The 25,528-nt window shown below is 36.7% G+C and overlaps 1 protein-coding gene and 1 long non-coding RNA gene across 2 annotated transcripts; one reads left to right on the plus strand and one right to left on the minus strand.

Moving 5' to 3' along the window:
- On the minus strand, positions 1–25,528 carry LOC127965187 (aspartate--tRNA ligase, cytoplasmic). Its single transcript, XM_052565849.1, has 18 exons — positions 25,363–25,528; positions 21,802–21,904; positions 20,807–20,836; positions 20,019–20,076; positions 19,232–19,324; positions 16,730–16,832; positions 10,616–10,718; positions 10,078–10,158; positions 8,940–8,999; positions 5,792–5,903; positions 3,622–3,756; positions 2,621–2,768; positions 1,964–2,110; positions 1,823–1,865; positions 1,223–1,303; positions 1,020–1,131; positions 772–843; positions 1–452 (listed from the first exon to the last, which is right to left on the minus strand). Exons 1-18 carry the CDS (start codon positions 25,383–25,385, stop codon positions 361–363), a joined length of 1,596 nt encoding a protein of 531 aa, XP_052421809.1. The 5' UTR covers positions 25,386–25,528; the 3' UTR covers positions 1–360.
- LOC127965190 (uncharacterized) lies at positions 6,355–10,982 on the plus strand. The gene is made up of 3 exons (XR_008155263.1): positions 6,355–6,498; positions 8,537–9,209; positions 9,293–10,982. It is a non-coding gene; the product is annotated as an uncharacterized LOC127965190 (long non-coding RNA).

Genomic DNA, 25,528 nt, shown 5'->3' on the forward strand with positions numbered 1-25,528 from the left:
TACCATTTAGTTAATTTATTTTGCATGTACTGTTTAAATGATTTGTTAGAATTCTCAAAATCTTTGTGTCAAGGAACATCATCAGTAGAAAAACACCTACATGTACAGTGTGATTTTAGTAATACATGTCACGATATCAGCTGTATTATATAGCAGTTAACACTGATTCCCTTCAAAGTACTTTAGTTTGATCTAACATCCGTAATGTTGTGTCTGGTGAGAAGTATTATAAAAGTGGCTGAATGTGTGTCGGTTAATCATCGTGGCACTTCCACATCCTGGCATGAGGGCTGGGTGTCCGAGAGGTTCTACTGCTTCAGGCGGGACGGGAGACGAGAAGCCGACTGGCTGCTTTAATCTTTATGGGGTCAGGCGTTTGGGGTCACGAGGGAACATGGAGGTCTGACGTACATTATGTAGGCCGAGATAAAGCATGGTCACTCTCTCCAGACCTAAGAGATGGAAGACATTTAACACACTAGTCCAATAGATATTTTTTTAAAGGAGAACACTGAAACTGAATATTTTAGGAACTTTATTTTAGGATTTCCAGTCATATGATTCTTCAGAAACCAATCTAATATGATTGGGTGTTCAAGAAACATTATTACCAACAGTTAAGCCACTTAATGTTCTTACTACAACTAGAAAGTTAAATTCAAAAGTACAGAATATAAATGCCCTGGCCTTAAATGACCAAAAACCTTAAAACAATAATTAGTCTGTAGAATAGAATTTTTTTTTTTTAAGATGTAAATAAATGTGTATTACCTATGCCACCGCCAGCATGAGGAGGAGCTCCATAACGGAACGAGTCAATGTAGGCCTTGATCTTCTCCAAGTCTGTAACACAGAACAAAAAATTGATCATCTATGACCAAACATACTTTAGAGTAGCCAATATTTACCATAAGGATGAATTATAAAACTGTTGTCATTCAAATGCATTATAATCTCTCCACATTCTGTGTATTCCTGTTCATTGGAGCATTACTTATCAGACCACGGATGCTAGTTACCGATGCCGTGGTGCATTGCTCTTTCAGTGAGCAGCTGGGCGTCGTGGACTCTCTGAGCTCCAGACAGGATCTCCTCTCCTCTCATGAACATGTCATATGAATTGGAGTATTTCTGCAGGAACAACATGTAGTGTTTGTTATGAACCATGTGGCGTCTGAATAAAAAGTCAAGGATTTAGATCTATAGGCTTCTAAACACTTACCGGGTTGTTGGGGTCAGGCATTGTGTAGAATGGTCTTACCGCCAAGGGGTATTTGTCCAGCACATAGAAGTCAGTGTCATACTAAAATAAACACAAAGATGTGTTTCATTTATATGTGCCATATTCCACTCATGTGTACAAACATATTTGTCCTGGGTTCAATATTTCTGGAGCTAAAAACGTGGATCATTTTAAATTTACATTTTCAGCTTTCTCAGACCTTAAACAAACTAAGTAAACAAAAGTGTCACAAACAGATTTTAGAATGATCCATTTTTTGTAGTTTCCAAATATTATCTGGGTGGACTAAAGAGGGAGCTTGAGAGCATTATTAATAGCATGTTTTTTGAGTAGCAAATCAGCATATTAGAATGATTTCTGAAGGATCCTGTGACACTGAAGACTGGAGTAATGATGCTGAGAATTCAGCATTGCATCACATTAATAAATTCCATTTAAACATTTTTTTTATATATATATTTGTTGCAGTTTTTATAAAATAAATGACATAAGAGCCTTCTTTCAAAAACATTACAAAAATCTTTCCGAGCACAAACTGTTGAACAGTAGTGTATTATTTATTTTTAAAAGATCTTTTACCTTCTCTTTCACAAGACGACCAAGAAGCTTTTCATTAGGTGTGCTGAAAAAAAAAAAAAGATTGCAGATCTATTTTAAAATGTGTTACAGATTTCCTGTGTATGCAATGTGGGAAATTCTATCAAAGAAAGCCACGCCGACCTCAAATCTTCTTCATCCCCCATTTCCACCCCAGCAGCTTTGAGCATGGCCACTGCCTCCTTATACTCCAGTCTCAGCGTGGGCTCCAGGAACTTGAACGGCTCACTGGGGTACTGCTTATTCACCGTCTGGATCTCTGTCTGGAACCTGGAGTGCATCCACATCACAGACACACGATGAGAGAGAATATGTAGCTAGAACGGAGATTTGCATGAAATGTGGGCCCAAAATTCAATTGAAGGCTTCAAATAAAGTTTCTAAAGTGATTCTCAAGGCTCCCTCAGTCTCATCTTCCAAACACTATTTTCTACACCATTAGAGGGCAAAGGTTATTTTTCTCTGTCAATGCTGGTCAAGTTGTTAGTGATTACTGAATAACTCATTAATGAATTACACATAATGAGAATCCTGGGTCAGATTTCCATTTGTAGGAAACAGTACAACACTTGCAATATTAACGTGAGCACTAGATGGCAGTGTATAGCCTTATTATTATAAATCACATGAATGTGTCTGCGTTTATTTCACATGAAGAAACTACCAAGGGAAACTCGCTGGACTTTATTCTCAGGGGATTTGGTTCTTATTAAAAGAAAATAGATTCAAATTAAATTATGCACCAGTTTAAAGCCATGTTGAAGGAGTCAGATCTCTTACCGGTCACGTAGTCCCTTAAAGATCTGGACCATGGTGTCAGTAATGGAGTCAATGACCTCATGGTAATGGTAATTGAAAGCCATTTCAATATCCAGCCCCACAAACTCGGTCAGATGGCGATGAGTGTTGGAGTCCTCGGCCCTGAACACTAGGAGAAACATTAGCACTGTCAAGAGATTCACATTCATCGTAACCCGAGTATTAAAATGAAACCACTGGGCGATTCATTTGAAAAACATTACTATTGTTCACATCTGACGGAAATTTCCCATCATGAAATAAATAGTCTAATTCTAATTGAGTTACAGTGTTTAAATGTTTTTTATTTATTTAAATAAAGCAGAAATAAAATAAATATAAGTATTAGATGCAAAACGTAAAATTAAGCATTGACAACTAACTGAAATAAAATAAATGTAAGTATGCAAGTGAGTAAAAACAAAACAGGAAAGCTAAAAGTTAAGCTAAATTAAAAAAATAAAGCTTGTTTAAAATATGAATAAATTCTCTCCAGTATATACATTTCAAATTTCAGTGTCAAACAACAGGATCATCAATAATGTCTTGCCCAGGATCAGAGTGCTGCACTTGTTTTGAACATTTCTGCACTGTGACGTCCCATCAGCAGAGGTCCCTGATGAGCTGTATTTTTCTGCAGTCTTGCGTCCCACGGCTCTGCTCAAAGTGTTTGATATTCTCGCTCTATTCAGTGTGCTGCACATGAGGGATTTCTGTGCTTGCCAAATGCACCAAGAAGAGTGCAACTCGTCTATTTATCCTGCAGTATGTCCTGATCTGGATACTGGCAGGGAGGAGACAGATACTGGTGAAGGTGACCTCCACTGATACAAGGGCCAGATGCTTTTAAGGCCACAGTCTACAGTATATGACTCTCTCTAGGTCTTCTGGATTGCTTGCTATCCACCTTAGAGATGACCTGTGGATGGGAACAGCATATAAAAGGCAGGGGAAGAGACAGAAGGTGCATTTTTATGCTTTACCTGGTCCGACACAGAAGACTTTGTCAAAGTCAGCACAAATGCACATCTGCTTGTACAGCTGAGGGGACTGGGCCAGGTATGCACTGGTTTTAAAGTAGGAGACGGTGAAGACATTTGCTCCACCCTCGCTGGCAGCTGTGAACAATACACAAAGACATATGCACTGAGATCAGAGGTAGTATTTTGTGTCGCAGATGTAAGGACAGAGAAGTGCTGATGATTCTCAAGGTAACTGTGGTCATCATAAGAACATGATGTTCTTCTGTAGGCCACGTAGAGCTGGGTGTGGGCACCGGATGTCACGCGGTTTTACTGAAAGAACATACTGTTCATCTGCTGCGGGTGGTAGATCGTGACAAAGGCGGCAAAGTTTAAATTCGAAATGCGTCATCGAGGCTTTTTCGGATTGGTTGGTTGGGCTACAGAAGAAATGAAAGTAACAGTTTTCCTTAACAGCAGAACCACACAAACACAGCGGGGGGTTTTGCTGAGAGAAAGTGTTGTAACACCACCAAGACCTTTACTGACGTAATCCCTAGTCTTTGAAATCATTGGTGGACTAAAAAAGCATCATATTTAAGAGGAGGTTGAAGTAGTTGAGCCACATCATTTTGGCGCTCGACTTCCATCAACTCGTGAGACAGCATCCTGATCAACAAGCAATCATTCAGGAAAAAGAAACAGTATTAGGCAAACTAAAGTAGTAACATAACAAATACATGAACTAAAATTAATACAATGTGTTGTTGTTTGTCTGTCTGTGTGTGTGTGTATTTGTTTTGTATTAGATTTTTTAAGTAATAGCTTTTTTTTTTTTTTAGTTATTAAAAAATAATTTATTTTACATTCCCTCCAGTCATTATTCTTTCATTATACAAATAAAGTTTGATTATACGACTAAAATGAAAGCTCCTTCCTGCCTCAGAGTATAACTTTAATATATTTAATTAAAAACATATAATTTACAATGCAACTTTATATCTCAATTTGCTTGTCTTATTTTAAACTTTCTCACAATTATCTCTCTTTACCTTTTGAGGAAAATCAGTCTTCCATGGAAAATGAAAGCTACATTTTCAGCACTAGTCTTCATTAGCACATGATCCTTCAGAAACCATTCTAATTATTACCTATTATCAATGTTGAAAACAGTTGTGCTCTTTAATATTTTTGTGGAAACTTTGATATTTTTCAGGAGGTGAGAAAGCAATCAATTTGCAGAGTTTTGAGTCGAGTCAACTCTTCACAAAGACAGCTGTGCTCATGAATCCCAGCAGATCCGATAGCTCTTGGTGTACCCACCATCTCCAGAGTGCTAACATGGCATCCTATCACTGACTGGAGACATATCTCCTTAATAAACACCACTTTTTCTTCAGCCAGTGTTTTGACAGTGTCGCCGTCTCTCTTTTTTTTTCACCTCCGAAAATGAAAAAGTATCAATCCTTGAAATTGAAATTTTTAGAGACTGAAGGTGCAAAGAAGGAACAATAAACTAAGTTGGACAGCGTGAGCAGGAAATCATTCAGAAGGCTCAGTGCGCGAGGACAGAGATAAGACCTGTGCTGCTCCGTCTGCACTCATGAATACAGATACTCCGGTGTGAACATAGCCTCGTGTCATCTCAAACGTTCTGTGAGGATGAAGTAGCCACACATCTTTTCTTCTAGATTGTGATGTACATTCAAATGAAATGGATTATTAGATTACTGTGAGTTAACAGTCAGATGGGTTTAAACCGACTAAATGGTTGGAGAAGTCTGGTACACGCCAACAGACAAAAGTCTGTAGTTTCTCCTGAAGATGAAAGCTGAAAAATTAAACATGCATGGATGAATTATGCCATTTATAATTTAGAATTCAGCACAAAACTGAATGTTCAGCCCGGTTTTTATGACACCAGTAGAAAAGTTGATTTGTTTTGTTTTGATAAGACATGATGAAAACAGGTCATGATCATAATTTAACCAATTTGTAGTGAAGTGCTTCCATCGTGATATTATCTGTGCTTGTTGCTTTATCTGGTCACCACATATGACTTTTTAGCGTCTTTGAAAACATAAGAGCTTGTGAGTAAATGACTAGCGAACTCCTCTGACGTTTCTTTAAAGGTATGCAGAGAGATGTGAACAAAAGGAGAGCGATGAAGTGCAGTTGGAGAAGGCCGTACCAGAGATGATTTTGGGGGTCTGGATCTCCACGAAGCCCTTGTTGATAAGCGTGTCTCTGAAGAGCTGACATACGCCCGACTGCAGCCTGAAGATGGCCTGGCTGGTGGTGGTCTGGGAAGGAAGACGCATGGGTTAGTAAACAAGTTACGTAACCTGTTTGTTTGGGTGTAACTAGGGAGCAACTTCTCTTTTAATGCAGAGTAACACCTCGAAACCTCAGCTTCGCTCTGTGAAGGTTTTCTAAGTAATTCTGTTGGAGTTTTGGAGAAACCATAATGCTAGATCTCAAAAGGCCCTGTTTTTATTATGTTCTAATAAAATCTCTCTGGCAACTGAATATATTCGGGTCATTTCTGTCAGAGATACAAATAAATGAGGTCCTCTTCACAGGACCAAAGGGACAGAGTGCTTGCAAAATCAATCTTCAGCAACAATCAAACCTCCTGAATCCTCAGGTCTCAAACAAAAAAGCTTTCTCAGCCTGAATTTCCCATGAATCAGATGACTCCCTGATGACCCGTGATACGGGCCACGTTTCCTCTTTCTTCATGAGAGAGCTCGCATGAATCCTAGAGAAACAAACAGCTTCTATATCAATATTTCAAGGATCTCGTTTATTGGGTTTGATGCAGTTAGGACAGACTCACTTTTGCAGACAAGAATTCACTGTGATAGAACAACATTACTATTTCTGTGGAGATTTAAGGTAATTAGATCTACTCTGGTTCCGTGTTTGTAGTTTTATAACCACATTATAAACCTCCACTCTCCTTAGGGGGATTTTAGACCTGTAAATAACATATAAATTGTGCTGTTCCAAAAGCTAGTGTGCAGTCTTGCAGTGCACTGCTTATATAGACAGCCACCTTCTATTACTCTAATGAAATAGACTGATTTGATAAACAGCAACTCTGCAGACAGATCTACAACATGAATGTGTATAAACTGGACTGGTATCAAAACAACTGTTTCTGCATGATTTGATAATAAGAGGCTACATTTATGATACTATTATTATCAGATTTTATTGCTGCATTTAAATATTGACATGCAGTCCTGAAAAACAGTTTAGAGTTTCTGGTCATCAAGGAGATAAGAATTGCACCTACTGTACAGGGTGTTAATCAAGATAGTTACCGAATGAAGTGACTCTGGTTTGAAATGAACATAATAAACACTAAAAATAAATAGCAGACTTAGATAATCGGTTAAAATAGGTTATTATTAATTCGATGGAACTATTCCGTTTTCAGTACTGAAAGTAAATACACAAGAATTTTGGGGTCAGTACGATTTTTCATTAAGGTCACATTTATTTGATAAAAAAATACAGCAAAACAGCAATATTGTGATCTATCTATCGATCCCCAAACGTTTGAATGGTACTGTTTATTTATGACTGAATTATTTGTTTCCCCTGAGCTTGTCACAACGCATTCTGGTATTGGCCTCTTTGCAAAATATAAAATGTGTCATAAAAGCATATCTTAGAAGGCAGTATAAATCTGCTGACTTCCTTTTAGAAAACTTACACGTCAAGGTAGACAGCTTCGGTTTCGGTGAGGGGGGGGGGATGACCCCCAAAAAATCCATATTATCATTAGTGACTTACAACTTTTAAATTAGTTCCTACAACTTTTGACCAATGAATTTGAGTACTTTTAAAAAAGGAATCCTTAAAGACTGCACTCACTGAAAGCAAATGTCTAGTAACTAAATATAGCTGAATGCATCTATAAGTTTAGACTACATATAAACATGCAAAGGTCATGGACGTAAATGTTTTTTTTTTTTTAATGACTGTTAGTGTGATAATGTATGACCATAATGCAGTAAATGCAATTTAAACAGGACAATAGTACTTCCTCTTATTGACATGCTAATAAATATCAAGAAGTCAACAGATTAGACACTGTTTATATTCTTAGTGCAGATCGCGATAACACAGCGCCGGGGGAGCGCTGCGGGGACATTAAGTGACTTGTCTGTGACGCTGAGTGGTTGTACAGTTAATATGCAAAGCTGCTATCAGTGGAGTGTGTAGACATGCAGGTTTCAGTTGGCGTCCTCACACGTTTCTCACTCACAGCTCTCAGAAAGGAGCTGTGTGCGTCACTCTAGTGTTCACAAGGCTACAGTGAAAAGCGAAGAGGCACAAAAAGCTGTTGTCCTGTGGTTTGACTCCCCCACCTCACAATCTCAGATTTCTGCCTTCACTTTCTGGAAGTTGTCAAAAACAGGCCGCTGTCTCAGAGCAAGGTGCGCTGTGGCAGTCCTATAGCACTGCCAGATTTCAATCACATTTGGTGAGGTGTGTGTGTGTTTGTGTGTGTGTGTGTGTGTGGATGCGTGACACGGAGGTCTTTCATTCTGACAAAGCTAAGCCTGCACCCGCTGGAAACTGTTTATTGCTTTACTGTTCGCTAAAATGAAAATGTGTGAGGCAGGCCAGGTCTGTTCGCACTGACACATTGTCTCAGAAACAGGTGCTCTCACAAAGAACAGGCGGCCAATCGCAACGCTCGAGTCCCACAACCACATCAGGGCTTCATAAATCTGAACAATACACTCATTGGGGATTCTCCTTTAATTCAGAACCTTATCGCTTTTTTCATGCTGCACAATATCAGGAAGTTTAGGAGGACAGAGCGAGGAGGTCTATACAGTAGAAACTGAAGCAAGCTATCCATTAACTCTCCCATTCATCCAAATAGGTGTGTTTAACTTCATGTGGTCTTGTGCAGGCTGACTGGCATCTGACTTGAAGCAGTGCATGCGATTTCGAAATTAATTTACAAATCGAGATGGAACCAACGCCAAATCACTGTGATGTATGCCAACAATGTACGGTCACAGCGGCTGCACGATTGGCTGAATCCACTGATGACTGATGACTTTCATTCACTGCGTGCCATTGTATATACAGCAAGTCTATTCCTCACAGCCTCATTTGTATCACTGTTACATTCAATAAGGCAACTAACCTGACTTAGGTCTATTGGCATTTGCTTGACTGGCACAGGGCCAATCACCTGAGACATAAATGTCACATGACTATTTACAGGACAATGCTAACCAACCAAATCCTGAGCCCTGGACAGATAATTCACCCTGAATGAAATCCACGAGAGATGGATACCGACTCACCCTCAGATCGATAACTCTGTTGTCCAGTCTAGTGTCCTGATTGACAGTGGCTCTTCCCTCCTGAAAGAAAAACAGAAAAGGTCACGATTACTCACAAAATAATTCTGTTGATAGCTAACAAATAAATCGGATTGGTCCAAAATGTCATGTCATTCCAAACCTACAATAAATTATTCGATCATGGCTTAATATGTTTTTTGTTTTCTGCCAGCAAAAGAAAATAGGGCTGTGCCGATCACAAAAGTTTACTACAAACTGGAAATTATACAGGTATTACATACACCACTACCCAAAAGTGTGGAATATATATTTTTTAAAGAAATGATTCTAGATTCAAATGATTTCTCTCGCAGAGACCCCAAAGCCCCTGAGCTCTAAGAGTTCCGTTTCCTTCATAAAGCCTGTAGTAGCTGAAGACTGATCAACAGCCTGCTCATCCTCCGACCGACTGATAAGACACAAGCGTAATGAGGCGGCAGATGCTCTGTCTGACTGACATCGTGGAATCACTGCAAAGAACACCTGGATAGCAACTGCAGCGGGTTTCTTCTTACTATATAAACACTGCACCACCATTAGTTGTCTGACGTCAAGAAAGACTAGCAAAGACAGAAGCCATGTTCTGCCATTTCTGTAGTGTGCAAAGTGTATACTGTGTAAAGTATGTCAATTTTCTGCATGTATGGTATGCCTGATGACATGATGCATTTGCTATGAGAAATACACAACAAATTACATCGTATAGAATACAATTTATCATAATGTAATGTTCTCAACGATGTAGCTTACTACTGTTTAATGTGAAGTTTATTTTTATTTGTATAGCCCCTTAAAACAACATGAATGAAGCTGCTTTAATGTCTAACCTGACTTGAGGTTAGACCTTGAGGTTGAGTAAATGATGACAGAATTACTATTTTTTGGGTGAACTATCCCTTTAATGCATACTATTCTGTGTGTATACTGTGTAGTATGGTTTTATTCCATTCCTAACAGAAAAAAAAAACCTAAAATAATCTCAACTTGTCTAAGAGAACTTTGACGGTAAATTATCATAACAATGAACTGAGGGATCGGTTTAACATTTTAAGCTTTCATTTGTGGTTTGCTCTTCTCTCGTAACCCACAAGTTTCTCACCTCGTCTCCTTCTCCCTCTGGCCTGACAGCATCTTCCAGCTGAAGGGGAAGTCGGGCCTCAGACTGGCTGATCACAAAGATCTGAGACCAACACACAGAATAGGGAACAAGAGTTTAGGTTATTATTAGATGCAAAACAAAAGCTGCCGGCTAGCAGAATGTCCAAGCTGTTTTTTTCCATACAATGAATGTGAAACAGTGAACTCGGTTGTCTCTGGTCCCCTCCACTTTCACTGCATGAACTAAAGCAGCTCATAAACATTCTGCAAAACTGCTCCTTTTTTGTTCCACATAAGAACCTAAGTCATACAAGTCTAAAACAATATGACGGTCAGGAAATGATGGTCATATATCAATTCTGGAGAGAATTGACAGCATGTTACTACAGTTGAATTGTACCTGCAAACAGGTTTGGTACCATTCATTGGTTAAAGTACATATAAGACCAAAACAAATTCCACTGGCTTCTTGTGGGGATAGATATAAAGCCCCTAATGCTCTCTCAGTCAAATAAAAGAGATGAATCTCAGATCTCCACCCTCTCCACATGAAGCTCCACATCCTGCTGGGAACAGCTCTCGATCTTCTGCTCCACCTTCTTCACCACGGCCTCCACGTCAATGATGCTCTCCTTCGTGAGGCTGTAAACAGAAAAATACAGCATGAGGATGAGGGAAGAAACACTTCTTATTATCAATATTGAAAACTGTTGTTTATCATGTGTTAACCATGATACATATTTCAGGATTCCTTTGATGAATATTAAACATTCCAAAAAATTCCAAACAACAGCCTTTATTTGAATCCGATTATTTAGTAACAATGTCAAAGTCTTTACTGCCATTTTTGGCCAATTTAATGTGTCCTTGCTTGTGCATCCAAAATAAAAGTTTTTGTTTACATAATGTGTGTGTATACTGTGCATATTTAATATGTATATATAAATACAAACACAGGCATGTATATATTTAAGAGAAAGATAATTAAATATATTTATATATAATATAAAATATAAGAATATAAATATATACATGTATATAGATGTAAATATTTTCAAAATACATATATCTTGTATGTGTGTGTTTTTATATATACACATAATAAATATACACAGTAGACATATATTATGCAAACAAAAACTTATTTGGATGAGATTAATTATAATTAATCTAATTATGATTAATCATAATTAGTCACTCCACAAAAAAACGAAACATAAGTTTGAACTAAAATACACAAAAAATGTGCAGTGTGTGGATTTATAAGACATGGGTGATAATGATCTAAAACAAACGTTTTTTGAAGTTTCACTTTAGAACAAAATTGAGGTGTTTTTTTTTTAAACAACATTCAGAATAGCAAGTCTGAAACAGAAACTGCAGAACAACTTCATGGAAACTCGTGAGATTATACTGTTAAGCAACAGCGCCTTTGCAATTTAACTTTGTTTCCAACGATCTCTATCACATGGTACACACAAGTTCTGCTTTTACAATTAGAACAAACAGATTGCTGTTGTGAAGACAAACCACACTGCTTTCACTCTGATGAAATATTTACACTTTTATAAACGTTTTTTTTTTTTTTTTTCACAATTTTGAAAGGCCATAAGTTTCTCACCACCACAAATACTGCAAAAACATTAGCAGTAAGTGAAAGGTCTACCTAAATATTTGAATCCAGTCATTTACTTAACCTCTAGTCATTCCACATTAATTTTCAGTGGAACATAAAATGAGAAACTTCTGATGGATATTTGAATCTATATTTTTACAGCTTGACAGACATGGTCACTTTGAACTATCATTCTCGATCTGTGGAAAAATAAAATGAAGCCAATTGGGTTTGGAACGACATGAGGGTGAGTAACTGATGACAGAATTTTCATTTTGGATGACCTACTCCTTTTAGTGAAATAATATTAGATTGGCAAGACTAAGCCATGTCACCTCTCTAAGGTCAAACGTTAAGATGACGGCCAACTGTCTGCTACAAAAACAGACGGCACAAATTGCGATTGCACCCTTCAGCTCCAGTCATTACAAAGGAGTAATGAGAGACCAGAGAGAGAGAGAGAATGAGATGCACCAGTCCCTGCCAGCTGCTGCTCAGAGAGCGGCCACATCGCTCTGGGATCAGTTCTGCTAACAATCTCCATACAGACACGCTGCTCTTCATAAGTCCTGATTAAGTCTAGCTACTGAACACTAAGCCGCCCATGATGGGCTCTGCATTAGTGCTTGTGTATTGGATATAAAGAAAGGATTAAACAGGGAGCGAGTGTGTTTGACCTGCCCTTTGATTGTGTACATGTGCTTTGTAACACAACATCTGATTTTCAACAAGCTTCAGCGATGAAGACTACACATCCACTGACCCACTGACCATCAGCTAGGGGGAGCTGTGCTCTAAAATGTGTCTGGAATGTCTCTGTATAGGTTTGAAGTAGCAAGGTGGCACACAAAAACTCTAATCCGGGTCTGAAGCACACTATGTTCATGAAGCACTTCTTAATTAACCTTATTATGAAAGGATATGGCATGAACAGGATGTGAAGTGATGTAAAAAAAAAAGCTTTGAGATCAATTTCAATAAATACAAATGTGTATTAAAATCTTTAATGATACTGGGATTCTACCATGGTAAAAGGATGTGAAAATAACCCTTAAACATGGTAAAACTCACTATAATTTATTTGAGAGAAATTGATTAAAGATTAAAGGTACAGGTTGTAGGACCTGCCACGAGAGGGTGCACTACCAAAACAATAACAATCGCGTGGTTTGATGATGCTAAGAAGGAGTGTGGAATGATGGGATTTGTTGTCTTCTACCCAGCCGCTGACGGCCATCAGACGGAAATATAAATCAAGGATTTAACGGATGAGGTAAAGTTTTTATAAATGTTGTGCTTGATGTCACAATTTTCAAACGCGAGTTCAACAATTTGCGCAAGTAGATAACATACAAAGTCGATGCAAAGACACGATCAGACTATGGATCAGACGCATCCTCGCGCGGGTCTAGAGACGCGATGCCCCACGTTTGACCTGTATGACCCATAATACTAATCTTGTTGGTTTATGGATATTTTACTGCAAATATCTTACAAAAGTGTTATAATGTATTAACTGTAGTTACAATTGTTTATGAATTTTACAATGCCTTTTTAAGGTGCATTATAAGACATAATTAATGCATTAAAACTACTTTCATAATGCATTAAAAAGTGAAACTCATTGTAATGCATTAGTTCATTGCTTTTAAAAAAGGACAGCAAAATAAAATATAATAATAATCTACGACACAGCTCATCCAATCAAATTTAAAAGTAATGCTGATTTGATTTTCATTCGCCAACACTTTTTGCGGAATTGCCAACAAATGCCCGAAATTGGAGGCAAACTGGTGCTCATTCACATGAGTGACAACCACGCAGTGTACATTATCAAAGACACAATTTAAGAGAATTGCCGATACGTCGGCAACACCCGTGAAATATTTGGCTTGCAAAATATCTAGAACTGTCAGTGATTCAAAATCCTGCCGTGTGAAATGAGTTCTGACTGAAACATACATCAGCGATGACTTTAAGTACTTTATTCTTTAATAGTTTTAATCTTCATCCTGAAGTATTCAAACATTCATGATATTTTCCAGAAATTTCCCAAAAAACCTGAATAATGAATCATGTTTGTATGAAATGTGTGCTTCAAGGTAGACACGAAGAACTGTGCATTCTAGAGGAATGCACCTAATACAGGTGTGCATTATTTTAAAATACAACACCATTATTTTAGACAATTCAAGAACTCTAAAAATAGATATAGCTTAAAAGATAAATACATTAACTATGAACTTGATAGAACTTGATAGTAGTTGGGTGTGTTAAACATCCTCTAACTGAAACTCTCTAACTTAACTGTTATTTTACTCCACATTTACGTAATACAAAGAGAGGAAGTTTCTCTGCAGAACACAAAATCTGTTTCAGTGATCTGCGAATGTGGGGAAGCGCTCATCTAAGATTTCTGCTGAGGTGAAATCCTTCAGTTAGATAAGAAATAACCAAGTGCACAGCTATCAACCAGGACCATTTGAGTCAAGAACAATTATATTCAACTGCAAGCGATGGGAAACAAGATCAACAGCGTAAGGAACTGAAAAGGAACTCCCCAGACCACAACACCCTTCCTAATTCATGACTGATAATGTGAATAGAGTTTAGCCATTCAATGCTGCATGAGCAAACAGAGGATGTTAACAAAGTCAAGCAGAAAACCCTTTGACCCTCTTAAAAGAATGGAAGAGGACTTGAAAACAAAGTGAACAAGCCTGGTCTATCAAACAGTTGTGAAAGCTTACTATCTGATGAAACATTTCAAGCAAGAATGCAACAGAATGAAATCATGTAAATGTTCAAACACACACATTTCCATACATCCAGACAGAATCGATAATTAGACACTAAATATAGGGCCCTATGATTTCCGTGATGACAGAATCCCAGAATCCAGCCATAAAAATGGAATTTACAGTTTAACGTGGAATGTCACAGAATTTGGCAAATTTTGAATGAATTAATAAAAAGTAGGTAATTACATATTAATCAAATCACGATACGGACTAGTATATGTAAATATTAAGCCAGAAAAATCTATTTAAATATGAATCCTGCATGTTCTGCGTGTCTCTGTTAATGAATGGTGCAGGAACACGGTTTCGTCTATTACACGCATGGAAGCGCGCGTGACGCTCGCGGTGATTTCAGCGTCTGCGGTCTCTCTAAATAACAACGTGAACACATGAGGAACATCTCCAGAATTGTTCTGAGAATGTCTTCATGTGCATTTGACCGTTTGATTTGAGTAAAACTAGCGTCATATCACATACACAGAACTGTAAAGGTATTCAAGGCAACCCGTCAAAATAAAAGTCTGGTTTACTTTAAAGACAAGTATTTGCCAGAAATGTATTATTATGGTTCAGCAGAATGTACAGAATGTACTCTAAACATGTAATTTTTGTTAAACTTTTAATACATTGATGTGAAAATATATAAGTTTCCTGATTTTAATTAATTAGAGATGCTTTTTGATTAATAACATTTAATTTAACCCTTGTGCACTGTTCGATTTCTGTGTACACCCTTTATGGAGCGGGTCAAATTGACCCTAATTGGATTCAATACAATTCCTCAAAAATCACACTATGAAAAACAACAAAGATTCAGGTACAAACTGAAAACTTTTATTATCAACATTTGTCAAATAGTACCCCAAAAATATATCTGAAGGTATGATTTAATGAAAATGTTTTTTAACCATTTTTAAAGATATTTTGTTTTGACAAAATTTGAAAATAAACAGTATGCTGACTTGTTTTGCATATACATTTTTTTTTTTTTTTTTTTCTTAGAACATCATAACTGAACAATTAAATGTAGCTGTATAATGAAAATATTTATTTTCTTCAGTTGGCTTTTTTGTAAACTCATTTCATAAAGTAATGAATTTACTTTTGACATGATGAGCACACAGCAATTATGTGATTTTGGCATATGAATTTCTTGCACTTCACACACATGGTGCTGGTTTTGCTGTTGCACATGAATGGGCACACCTCACATCTCTTCCATTTTTTTTCCCCTATCATCTGTGTTCACTCCTTTATTTTCTGTGGGTCTGACTCCAGATGCACGTTTCTGCCCTCCATGTTCAGAATCTCTTTGGGTAGCTCAGGTTTGTCATTTGTAATTTGCCATTAATTTTGAACACCATGATTTAGCTTTTCGAAGTGTGTTTGGTTAGGGTTAGAGCACTTTTAGATACACTTACACTTTAGAACTGGAGCTGATGCCTGACATACATGAAATATTTGTAATAAATATTTTTATTTTGTGTCTGTACAGTTTCTTTTGAATGGCTGTCTATGAGGGTCAAACTGACCTACGGACATCACACATGTAATTTAAATTTTGCGTGTATATGTAAAAAAAAAAACAGCATATTGAAACTTTGCATGCATATCCATGATGATAAATGAGAAAAAGTCACAAAACATCAATAAAAGAAAAAAGGTTTAATATTATTTCAGGTAGCTTGAAAAAATAAATGATAGGTAATTTTTACCATCTGTGGCTTACAAAATATTTTCTGTATTGAAATAAGTGTGGAAATCCTAATTTTTTAGCTTCATAAAGTAGTAAAATAATAAAATAACAAAATATAACCAATAAATTTTAATATTTTGGTTCAGTACAGTTTCCTTAGAGCGTTAAAAAACAGATTTCATAGGGCCCTATAAATAGCAACTAATATGGCACATTGTATGAAATAAAAGTTTTCAGTTTTGTATTTGGGAGCTAATGTTTGTCTGTTGTCCCACAACCCTCTATTTGACCCCAAACCCATAATCATTCATTGAAGCCATACTCTTAAGCAGACATGTCTCTCTGATGTGTCTACTGTTTGTTGTTTTAAAGGGAACGACCCATTACGGTGTTGAGGGAAAGCTGTATCCGACTGCAAAAATGGAGCTTTTGTTCTGAGGTGAAACTTTATCGATCGCCACTTAACACGTTAAAATGGAACGAGTTGCCAGGACTTCACTTTTCCCACAATTGTTTGACAGGAAACATGGCCTATACTCACTTAGCTGCAAACTTGACCATCTGCTTGCTTGCTCGATCTCCCACGGCGAGCAAGGCCTGCACGGTAAACTGCTGGTGACGCAGGACCAAGAAGCACTGTTTCCCTAGAGAGAAAAAAAACACATACCAAAGCAAACCTTATAAAGATGGGTACTTACTGCCCAAGACAAAAAGAACAATGATATAACTTATTATACTATAAAGTTCAAAAGTTTGGGTGGAGTGCTATTTTCTAAAGAAATGAATCATTTAATAATACATTTTAATAGAATAGAATAGAATGAAGTAGTAGAATACATAGTCCTAGTTATGGATGGTTCAAAGTCTGAGAACAATAACAGCACCACTGATAAAATAGAAATGTATCTTAACAATAATGTGCCTACTTCACAACCAAATAGATCCCAATCTGAAATATATCACATTATAATATGCACGTTAATGCCATTTTAATGTTTCACTTTAATGTTTTGATAAATATTCTAATGCATAAATATGACAATGTCCATTTTTTATATTTAAATTGAAGCATTTACCAGATGTTTTTATCTAAATTAACTTACCTTGCATTTTTTATGTATATACCTTTCTATCAATTCTCTTTTGTTCTCTTAAAATCAAACTCAAGATCTTGGTGCCGAACCCATGCACTGCGTTAGACAGTTTTGTTGCCTACTTTACAACCAAATAGATCCAATCTAAAATGGTTTCTGATAACAGAACCTAATTATTACAATTTAAATAGAGAAACCTGTAATCTTTAACCTATTCCATTTCCAAAGTAACCTTTACATCACTGCCAATTCATAATAGATGGTGTCTGATCACAAAACCTGTGAAAAATCTGAGTGAATCAACAATAAATTTGAACCAATTTCTAAAGACATTTACTTATTTAAATCTCTACCGAACAAGGATTTAGATTTGATATCAAAGTAGAGCATGCTTGTCCAGCTCTAGTCAAAAGAGTAAAATAAAAGAGCACCACATATACTGGTACCAATCAGCCATCAACAGGCTGGACGTCTCTTTGAAAGACACAACACGTGTAGTTTTGACTTGTCAACAAACTGCTAATCAGACACCTTGAAAGTGAACAGACTCAGATTTGTGTAAACCTGACACGGATCAGGTCAAGATCAGAGGCCACCCAGACTCTTTGAAGTCCCCCTCAGTGTTCAGAGGTGGTAGTTAAAAACAGACCCTTCATCGCAGAGCAAATCAGGATGTTGTTGTGCTGAAGGACATCCTTCAGCCCAAAGCACACTGACAGAATGAAGGAAGCTGGAGGTTAAAGAATCCTTGACATGGAAGTCGTAGTGGAAGGAAACTAGTGATATAGCCATGGTTTATTCATTACGGCACTCTTAAAGCAGATGTGTACGTGTGGGCCCTTCAGACTTGGATTGTGTGGGACAGACAGGGGAAGCCACAAAGTTTCATTAAGGCTGAGGATTCAACCAAACAGTTTCTATTGACGTCATTTAGTACTACTAATAAAATGCAGCCACGAGGAGTGTTTGACAGTTCTGTAGTGGAAATGGTCACTATTTTCATAAGCTTTCAGCGTCATTGCAATTCATCCAAATAAAAAAACTGGCAGAGATAAGGCACATGTTGAGGGCACCCATATCCCGCATGGTCCTCATCACCTCCATTAACCACAGGTATGCTAAATTACAGGACTGAAAAACAGGAAATATTATATTATATTATATTATATTATATTATATTATATTATATTATATTATATTATATTATATTATATTATATTATATTATATTATATTAAAAATGTGCATCACGTGTTATAAAGAACATAAGAAAATAAATCTAGATAAAATAAAGTCTAGCTGACATCATACTGTGCATATACGTTCTGGGAAACCATATTCACATGCACATTTTGCCAAGTGCAGCAAAAGTAGGTCTAGTTAGCAAAATTAGATGAAATTCAATGCACATAAAAATGTCCACTGGCTATTATCAGTAGTCTACCAATGCATGAAGAACAGCTAATTCAAAGGTCACTTCCAAACTAAGCAGCCTTATACTGATCAAAGTACAAATATTTCCATTTAAATTTTTAATTCACTTAAAAAAAAAAAGAATCTGATTTGAAATGCAAGGGGAGAAATCACTTTAATGTCTTCCAAAATATCTAATGCATAATTATGATAATGTCTGTTATTTATATCTAAACTGAAGCATTTAGCAGATGTTTTTATCTAAATCAACGTCCATTGCATTTTTAATGAATGTACATTTCTATCGGTTCTTGCGTTCTCTTAAAATTAAACTCATGATCTTGATGCCAAACACATGTTCTGCTGCTGTTTGAGCTAAAGGAACTGTCACTTGAGTGTTTATTAATGCAATACTAAAGCTTGCATGTCAAATAAGAAACACTTGAGCTTTGGTAATAGCAGCTTCCACCTGTTGAAATGAATTGAGCAACACTTCCAGCAGCAGATGAGCTTGTGTAATAGTGAGAAGGCGTTTACCTTTAGCTCTGCTGGTGTGAATTCTGGCGCGCACCCAGATCTGCTGCTCTGCCTTCTCGGGTGTCAGGTCCTGGACACGCACCAACGCCCTGTCTGCCTCCATCCAGAAGAGAAAGAGAGAGAGAGTGTCTCAGAGAGAAGACATCAAAGACGACAGGCCTCCCCCCTTGTACACAGATCTCCACAAAGACATGCACTCGGATTACAAAGACACCAGGAGGAGGGCTAATAAATATGAAACATAACAAGCCCCGTCTGAAAGGTGACCATCATGTGAATTATTCTCCATTTTGACAAATACAGTGTCACCCTGCCTTCGCTGACTCACATTATGACTTTATTGTGAGGCAGCAGAGACGGGGCAGCCCCGCTCAGCTACAGTTAAAGTGCTCAGGGCCTTTGGCTGAAACCGGAATCCACCCACATGAAAGCTTCGTCTATCTCTGCCCGAGAGGAATGCTGGTGGGAGACGACTTTGTTCTGTAGCAGCAGAGCTTAAATACTCGAGCCGGACAGTCGGGAGTAGTGTCCCCCTAATTCCTCATCCGAGATTTATCTCGTACAGTTATTCAAGACCATTATGTGTGACAGCGAGGGGAGGAACATCAGGGAGAGCTAAAGGGGACGCCAGGGAGATCCCGACAGAATTAGATTATCTCTTAAGCTCAAAGACATTCCTAATCATCATTCTACAGCAGATTTTGCCCTTGGAAACCTGTCTATATTCATCTTGTGGGAGCGAGATGCCCTCCTAAATCTCCACTTAAATACTGAGAAGGACACTGACCCAGTTTCTGCTGGGATTGGACCATAGGAGAGATCCCATAGCGATCCTTGGCAAAATCCTGGGTGGAGAAGAGAAGATGATAGGAATGGTAATGAATCTTAAAGGAACGGTTCAGCAAAAAAGAAGAAATCTGTTCATTCTGTCATCATTTATTCACCCATTAGTTACATTACTTTATTCTGTGTGACACCAAAGTAGTGTTTGAATGGGACTTAAACCTCAAAGCCTTAAATCATAAAAGTCCATTTGAGCAACATTTAGTTTAAAAAAAAAAAAACTAAATACATTAGTACGCTGAAAATTCATTAAGTTTATAACTGATAATCATCCGTTCCAGTAAGCTGTTCATTTGAGAACCTTGTGACTGGATCATGGATCATCAATGGAGTTAATAAGCAAATCTTGAGACTGTTTTGTGAACTAGATCAACCAATTCATTGATAAATATAAAAAATTAAAAAAATAAAAAAGTGTTCTTCAAATAGACATTGCCTGGGTTGTCAAGATATTCAGTGAATGATTTACATTTATTTGTAACCTTTACTTAAAAAAAAAATAATAATTAAAAAAGAATCCAGTCCCCATTCATTGTAACTGCAAGCAAAATGTGATCAGTAAATTAAAAAAATAAAACATAAAAATCTTTCCAAAATATATATTCGTAATATATTTGTAACACTAAGAAGATAAAATCATTATATATATATTTTTTTTTATTTCTTCAGCACTTGATATGGCTAATAACAGACAGAAAATGTGAATTTGGACAGTGAGCAGTAAATACTTACATCCTCATCAGCTTCCTGCTGCTCTGCGGCCTGAATCAAAGAGAGAACTGATTTCAATAAAACTTCAACGGCAGAGGGAAATCAGCTAACACAAACATTAAACACATACTGATTATTCTGGAGAAAGGCAAGCACTGAAATATCACTTTAAAATCTTACCAAAATACAAATACAATCTCTGCCATCAGCTTTTGATAGCTGATTTTGATTTTAGCCCAACTAGATAGGTGCCAGGCATCATAAACCTCTGTTCTATTATTTATTATTTATTTATTTACTCAAATGTTGATCGCTGCTCAGACTAAGTATTGTGGCCTGTGTATTTGTTGCTCGTTCTGGTGCCCAAAAGCAATATGATATCATTGACAGTGTTTCTGAATGCTTGAGTAAGTGTTGTCTTTTGTCTTGTTGATACGACTGGTAGGCTAAAACTGAATTGCCCTATGGGGATAAATAAAGTTGTTTGAATCTTGAATCTTGAATGATACAAATTCAAACACTTACTGATGTCTGCAAGTACAGTAGAGTGCTAGAATCGACTTTTCTAGGTAAAACAGAATTGCATTCCTTGTAATTTACTCAAATCAACATCTCAATATAAGTAAGAATGACTTTATTCATTTGTTCTGCTCATGTCTCTCGTCTCTGAATCACTCACAAAAAAAAAAAAACTTCTTAAGACTTTAAGTAAAATATTTGAACATGGATATTATTGAACTGTTTTCATTATTCACTTTATTATTATAGTATATGTTTTTATTACTATTTTATTATTTTTATATATAAAGTTCTGACTTTTCCAGGGAGAGTATGCTTTTCACAAAACTTCTGCAAATAACTGTCATTTTTCTGGATGCACAAATGTCCCTTTGTTCAGGCAAGTACACAGATTTGTAATCACAGGAATAGTAAAACAATGACAACCCCTCCATACGGCAGCGGTGGGCCATGGGCAGCACAGCAGGCAGGGTCTGCGTCTCCTGGCACACACTCACCAGCTTGGCCTGCTTCTCTGCCTTCTTCGCAGCTTTCTCTGCTTCCTTCTGCTGTTTCTTCAGGGCTTTCTTCGACTGGGCCTGCTGCTCATCCTCACCGGCTCTACAACAGGAAGACACCATAAAAACAGCTCTGTCAAACTTCCATCTCATTTCCTTCCGGGAAGCTTTTCTGAAAGATGGGGGAAAGCATTCCAACCTCGGCTTACACACATAGGCACAGCATCCCGCTGGCTTTTAAGTTGTTGCGTCTTTCATCTATTGTTTCAACATGCCCAAAAACAACAACAGAGGCTAAATTAGACTTTCATCAGTAATGTCTGCTTGTTTGTGCTCCTGTGGTTTCGGTAGTCCAGTTATAGCAGCACAGGAAGAGTGATGTCTGTCTACAGTAGCACATGTGTAATATTGTACATCTTGTCTCATGCTGTAGAAACAGACATAACTGATTTAACAGTAAAGAATGGGAATGAGAACATGGAAGTGAGTAACGATCGATAATGCAAATAGTGATTTCAGTTCACTTTTAAATTATGTGAATTCAGTTGAGTTCCATAAACTGTCAACGGCAGTTTTTCAGTCCATATTTGCTCACATGACCACAAGTGCAATTAGTAACTGACACGGTCATTAAAAAGAGGCTGTATTGGTAGCATGGTAAGTGTGTCAGATAGTACTGAATAATTACCAGATATATATATATATATATATATATATATATATATATATATATATATATATATATATATATATATATATATATATATATATATATATATATATATATATATATATATATATATTAAGAAATCATTACTTTTATTCAGCAAGTTAAAATAATGTAATTAAAAAATTATATTTCAAATAAATTATATTCTTTTGATCTTTCGGTTCATTAAAAAACCCTAAAACAAATTATGACTATTTTCCTAAAAACATTACGCAGTACAGCTGTTCCCAGCATTGATAATAATAAGAAACGTTGCTTCAACAGCAAAATCATCATTGGAATGATTTCTGAAGAATCATGGGACAATGACAAATTCAGCTTTGCCATCACAGGAATAAATCTCTATTATAAAATAAATTAAAATTAGTGCTGTAGTGATTAATCGAATCCAAAATAAAAGTTTTTGTTTGCAAAATATATGTGTGTGGTGTATATTTATTATGTATATATAAATATACACACATACAGTTTATATTTTGAAAATTGTTACATGTATACGTTTATATTCATATAATGTGTATACAATACATTTTTCTTAAATAGATTCAAGCATTTGTGTCTGCTTATATATACGTGATATACACAGCACACACACAAACACACACAGACACACACACATATTATGCAAACAAATACTTTTATTTTGGATCCGATTAATCGCGATTAATCACTACAGCACTAATTAAAAAAGAAAATAGATATCTTAATTTACTAAAATATTTCATAATGGTATTCATAGCAGCCTTGGTCTTCTTATAGAAATCGTACAGACTTTTTAATACATCCATTACAGACAAAACTGATGATATGTATTACTCAGGAAAAAAAAAAATTCTTGAATTTAATTTACTAGCCTATTAGTAAATTACGTGACATTGGCAAATCTGCTGCTCTATGTAAGAATTGGCAATTAAAAAACAGACTCTTAATGATTTCCTCTATATAATGATATGACAGGAAACAAGCTTACTTAGATGGAAAAAAAAGATGGCTGAGATGAATTACCAAGCAGTACAACAGTTATTTAAAACAAACACAATTACACAGAAACCCCAACAATATGTAAACTGATCACAGGGCAGAGGTTAAAGGAAATGGCATGCATTTGTGAGCTCCATTACCATTTTAAACTCTCATTATATAACACATGGTCTCCGGTTAACAGGACTGACCAACTGTTTTAAATACACCCATTACAAATCAATCATTTGCTGAATTTAAATTCTGGTCTCTTGCTCTAAAGATATGAATGGCACCATTTAACCTGAAACCCCAAGAGTAACAGGTGGCCAACAACATGAGCAGAACAAAACTAACTCTACCTCAAGACATTAACAGAATTAACACTGATTACTCCAAACAACAACAGAACAAACAGAGAAACTGTGACTCAGTCTTGGCCTTTATCCCTCACTGATCTACAAAGAACCTCCAAAAACAGCAGAATCCGGGCAGGTAACCATATGGCAGCCCTCAGGCACCAACACAGGATCAAGTGCCTGTGCACAGACCTACAGAAGTTAAAACACAATGGATCGGTATAAAATTCTTACCCAGCACTACCACGGCCAAGACAACAACGGTCCAGCCGCAGGCACCGCTGAGGCCTCAACCGTGCCAAAAGTGGGCAATAAACAACTCCACTACCCCCTCTGCATTATGCATTTGCACGTAACGGCAACAGAGGACATAAAGGGCCACAGTGAAGATATGCACATCACGGAGCAGTTTTCAAGGGAATTCACGGATGACGGTCCCCCAAAGCATCGCTGCAATTTCTGCTCACAGGAAATTGGAAGCACTGGGGCAGATAGAAGAGAATGAGAAGGCTGCCGATAATTAAAGGCCTGTGCCAGATTCTTTCGAGGTTATGTATTTACACAGAAACACAAGGCCTGGAGCAGAGCAGGGCTATGAATATAAGGGTTGAGCATTCAGCCCTCCACACCACTCCAGAACACATCTGTTGACTCATCAAATTGTGGTTTATATATTAAACCATAGACAGTATTGTTCACATAACACTGCTTTGGGCACAGCATAGCATGATTATAGAAATTACAATTTAATAATTCATCTGCTAATAACTAACATGAAAACAATCAATGTAATGAATTTCTGAGATCAAAACGAATCTTTCTTACTTTCACATTGTGTTTGAAAAGTTACTTTCACTTCGGTTTTTGAAAAGTAGGTCTACTATTAAAATAACTATTATTATAATGGTCTATTATATCTGATCAATTTTAATGATCAATTCATTTTCATGAGATTATTTTTCGACATCAATTACTGGAAATGTTTTTCTTTGTAGTTTCTATTTATCATAAAATCCTGAAAAAAAACATTAATAATGACAATAATTGTTCCTTGAGAAGCAAATCATTATCATCAAACTGTGTTTTTGATTACGCCATTAACAGACATTACCTTAATTATTAAAAACTGCTAACTATCTGCAACTAGTACATCATAAGCACTGCTTATCCATATCAAATGTTTTCTTTTACGGCATAAAATTCCTCCACACTAACTAGGTTTATTAACTGCATTGCACTGCAAATGTCTCCACTATGGATACCTAATATTTTATTTTATTCACAAATTAAAGTAAAAACTGTTGCAAAAGTAATTAAGTATATGTGAACAGTTGTTTAACTCCAAGTGTTAGTATACAGAGCCACTGTTCAGCTGTCATATTTAAAGATCTCTAAACTGCTGATGCAATCATCTGAAACTCTATCAGACTCAGCTAGCAGCAAGGCACGCTAATGAATAAACTGACCACGAATATTACACATCCGCAGAAAACAATGAGATTGTATTCTCACCCTTGTACATTTTCTTTAGTCATAGTTCGGCTCTGAAAGGATGGAGTGAAACAAAAGCACTAGATATTCAAGATTTCAGTTTTGTTCATGTGCAATGACAGCCACTGGGAGCGGTGGACATGTGGAAAAGTGTGGAAGTGTTTTGCTGTTGCACATTCACAGCCTC

This window comes from Carassius gibelio, chromosome B9 (assembly GCF_023724105.1).
Source record: "Carassius gibelio isolate Cgi1373 ecotype wild population from Czech Republic chromosome B9, carGib1.2-hapl.c, whole genome shotgun sequence".
NCBI classification, from domain to species: domain Eukaryota; kingdom Metazoa; phylum Chordata; class Actinopteri; order Cypriniformes; family Cyprinidae; genus Carassius; species Carassius gibelio.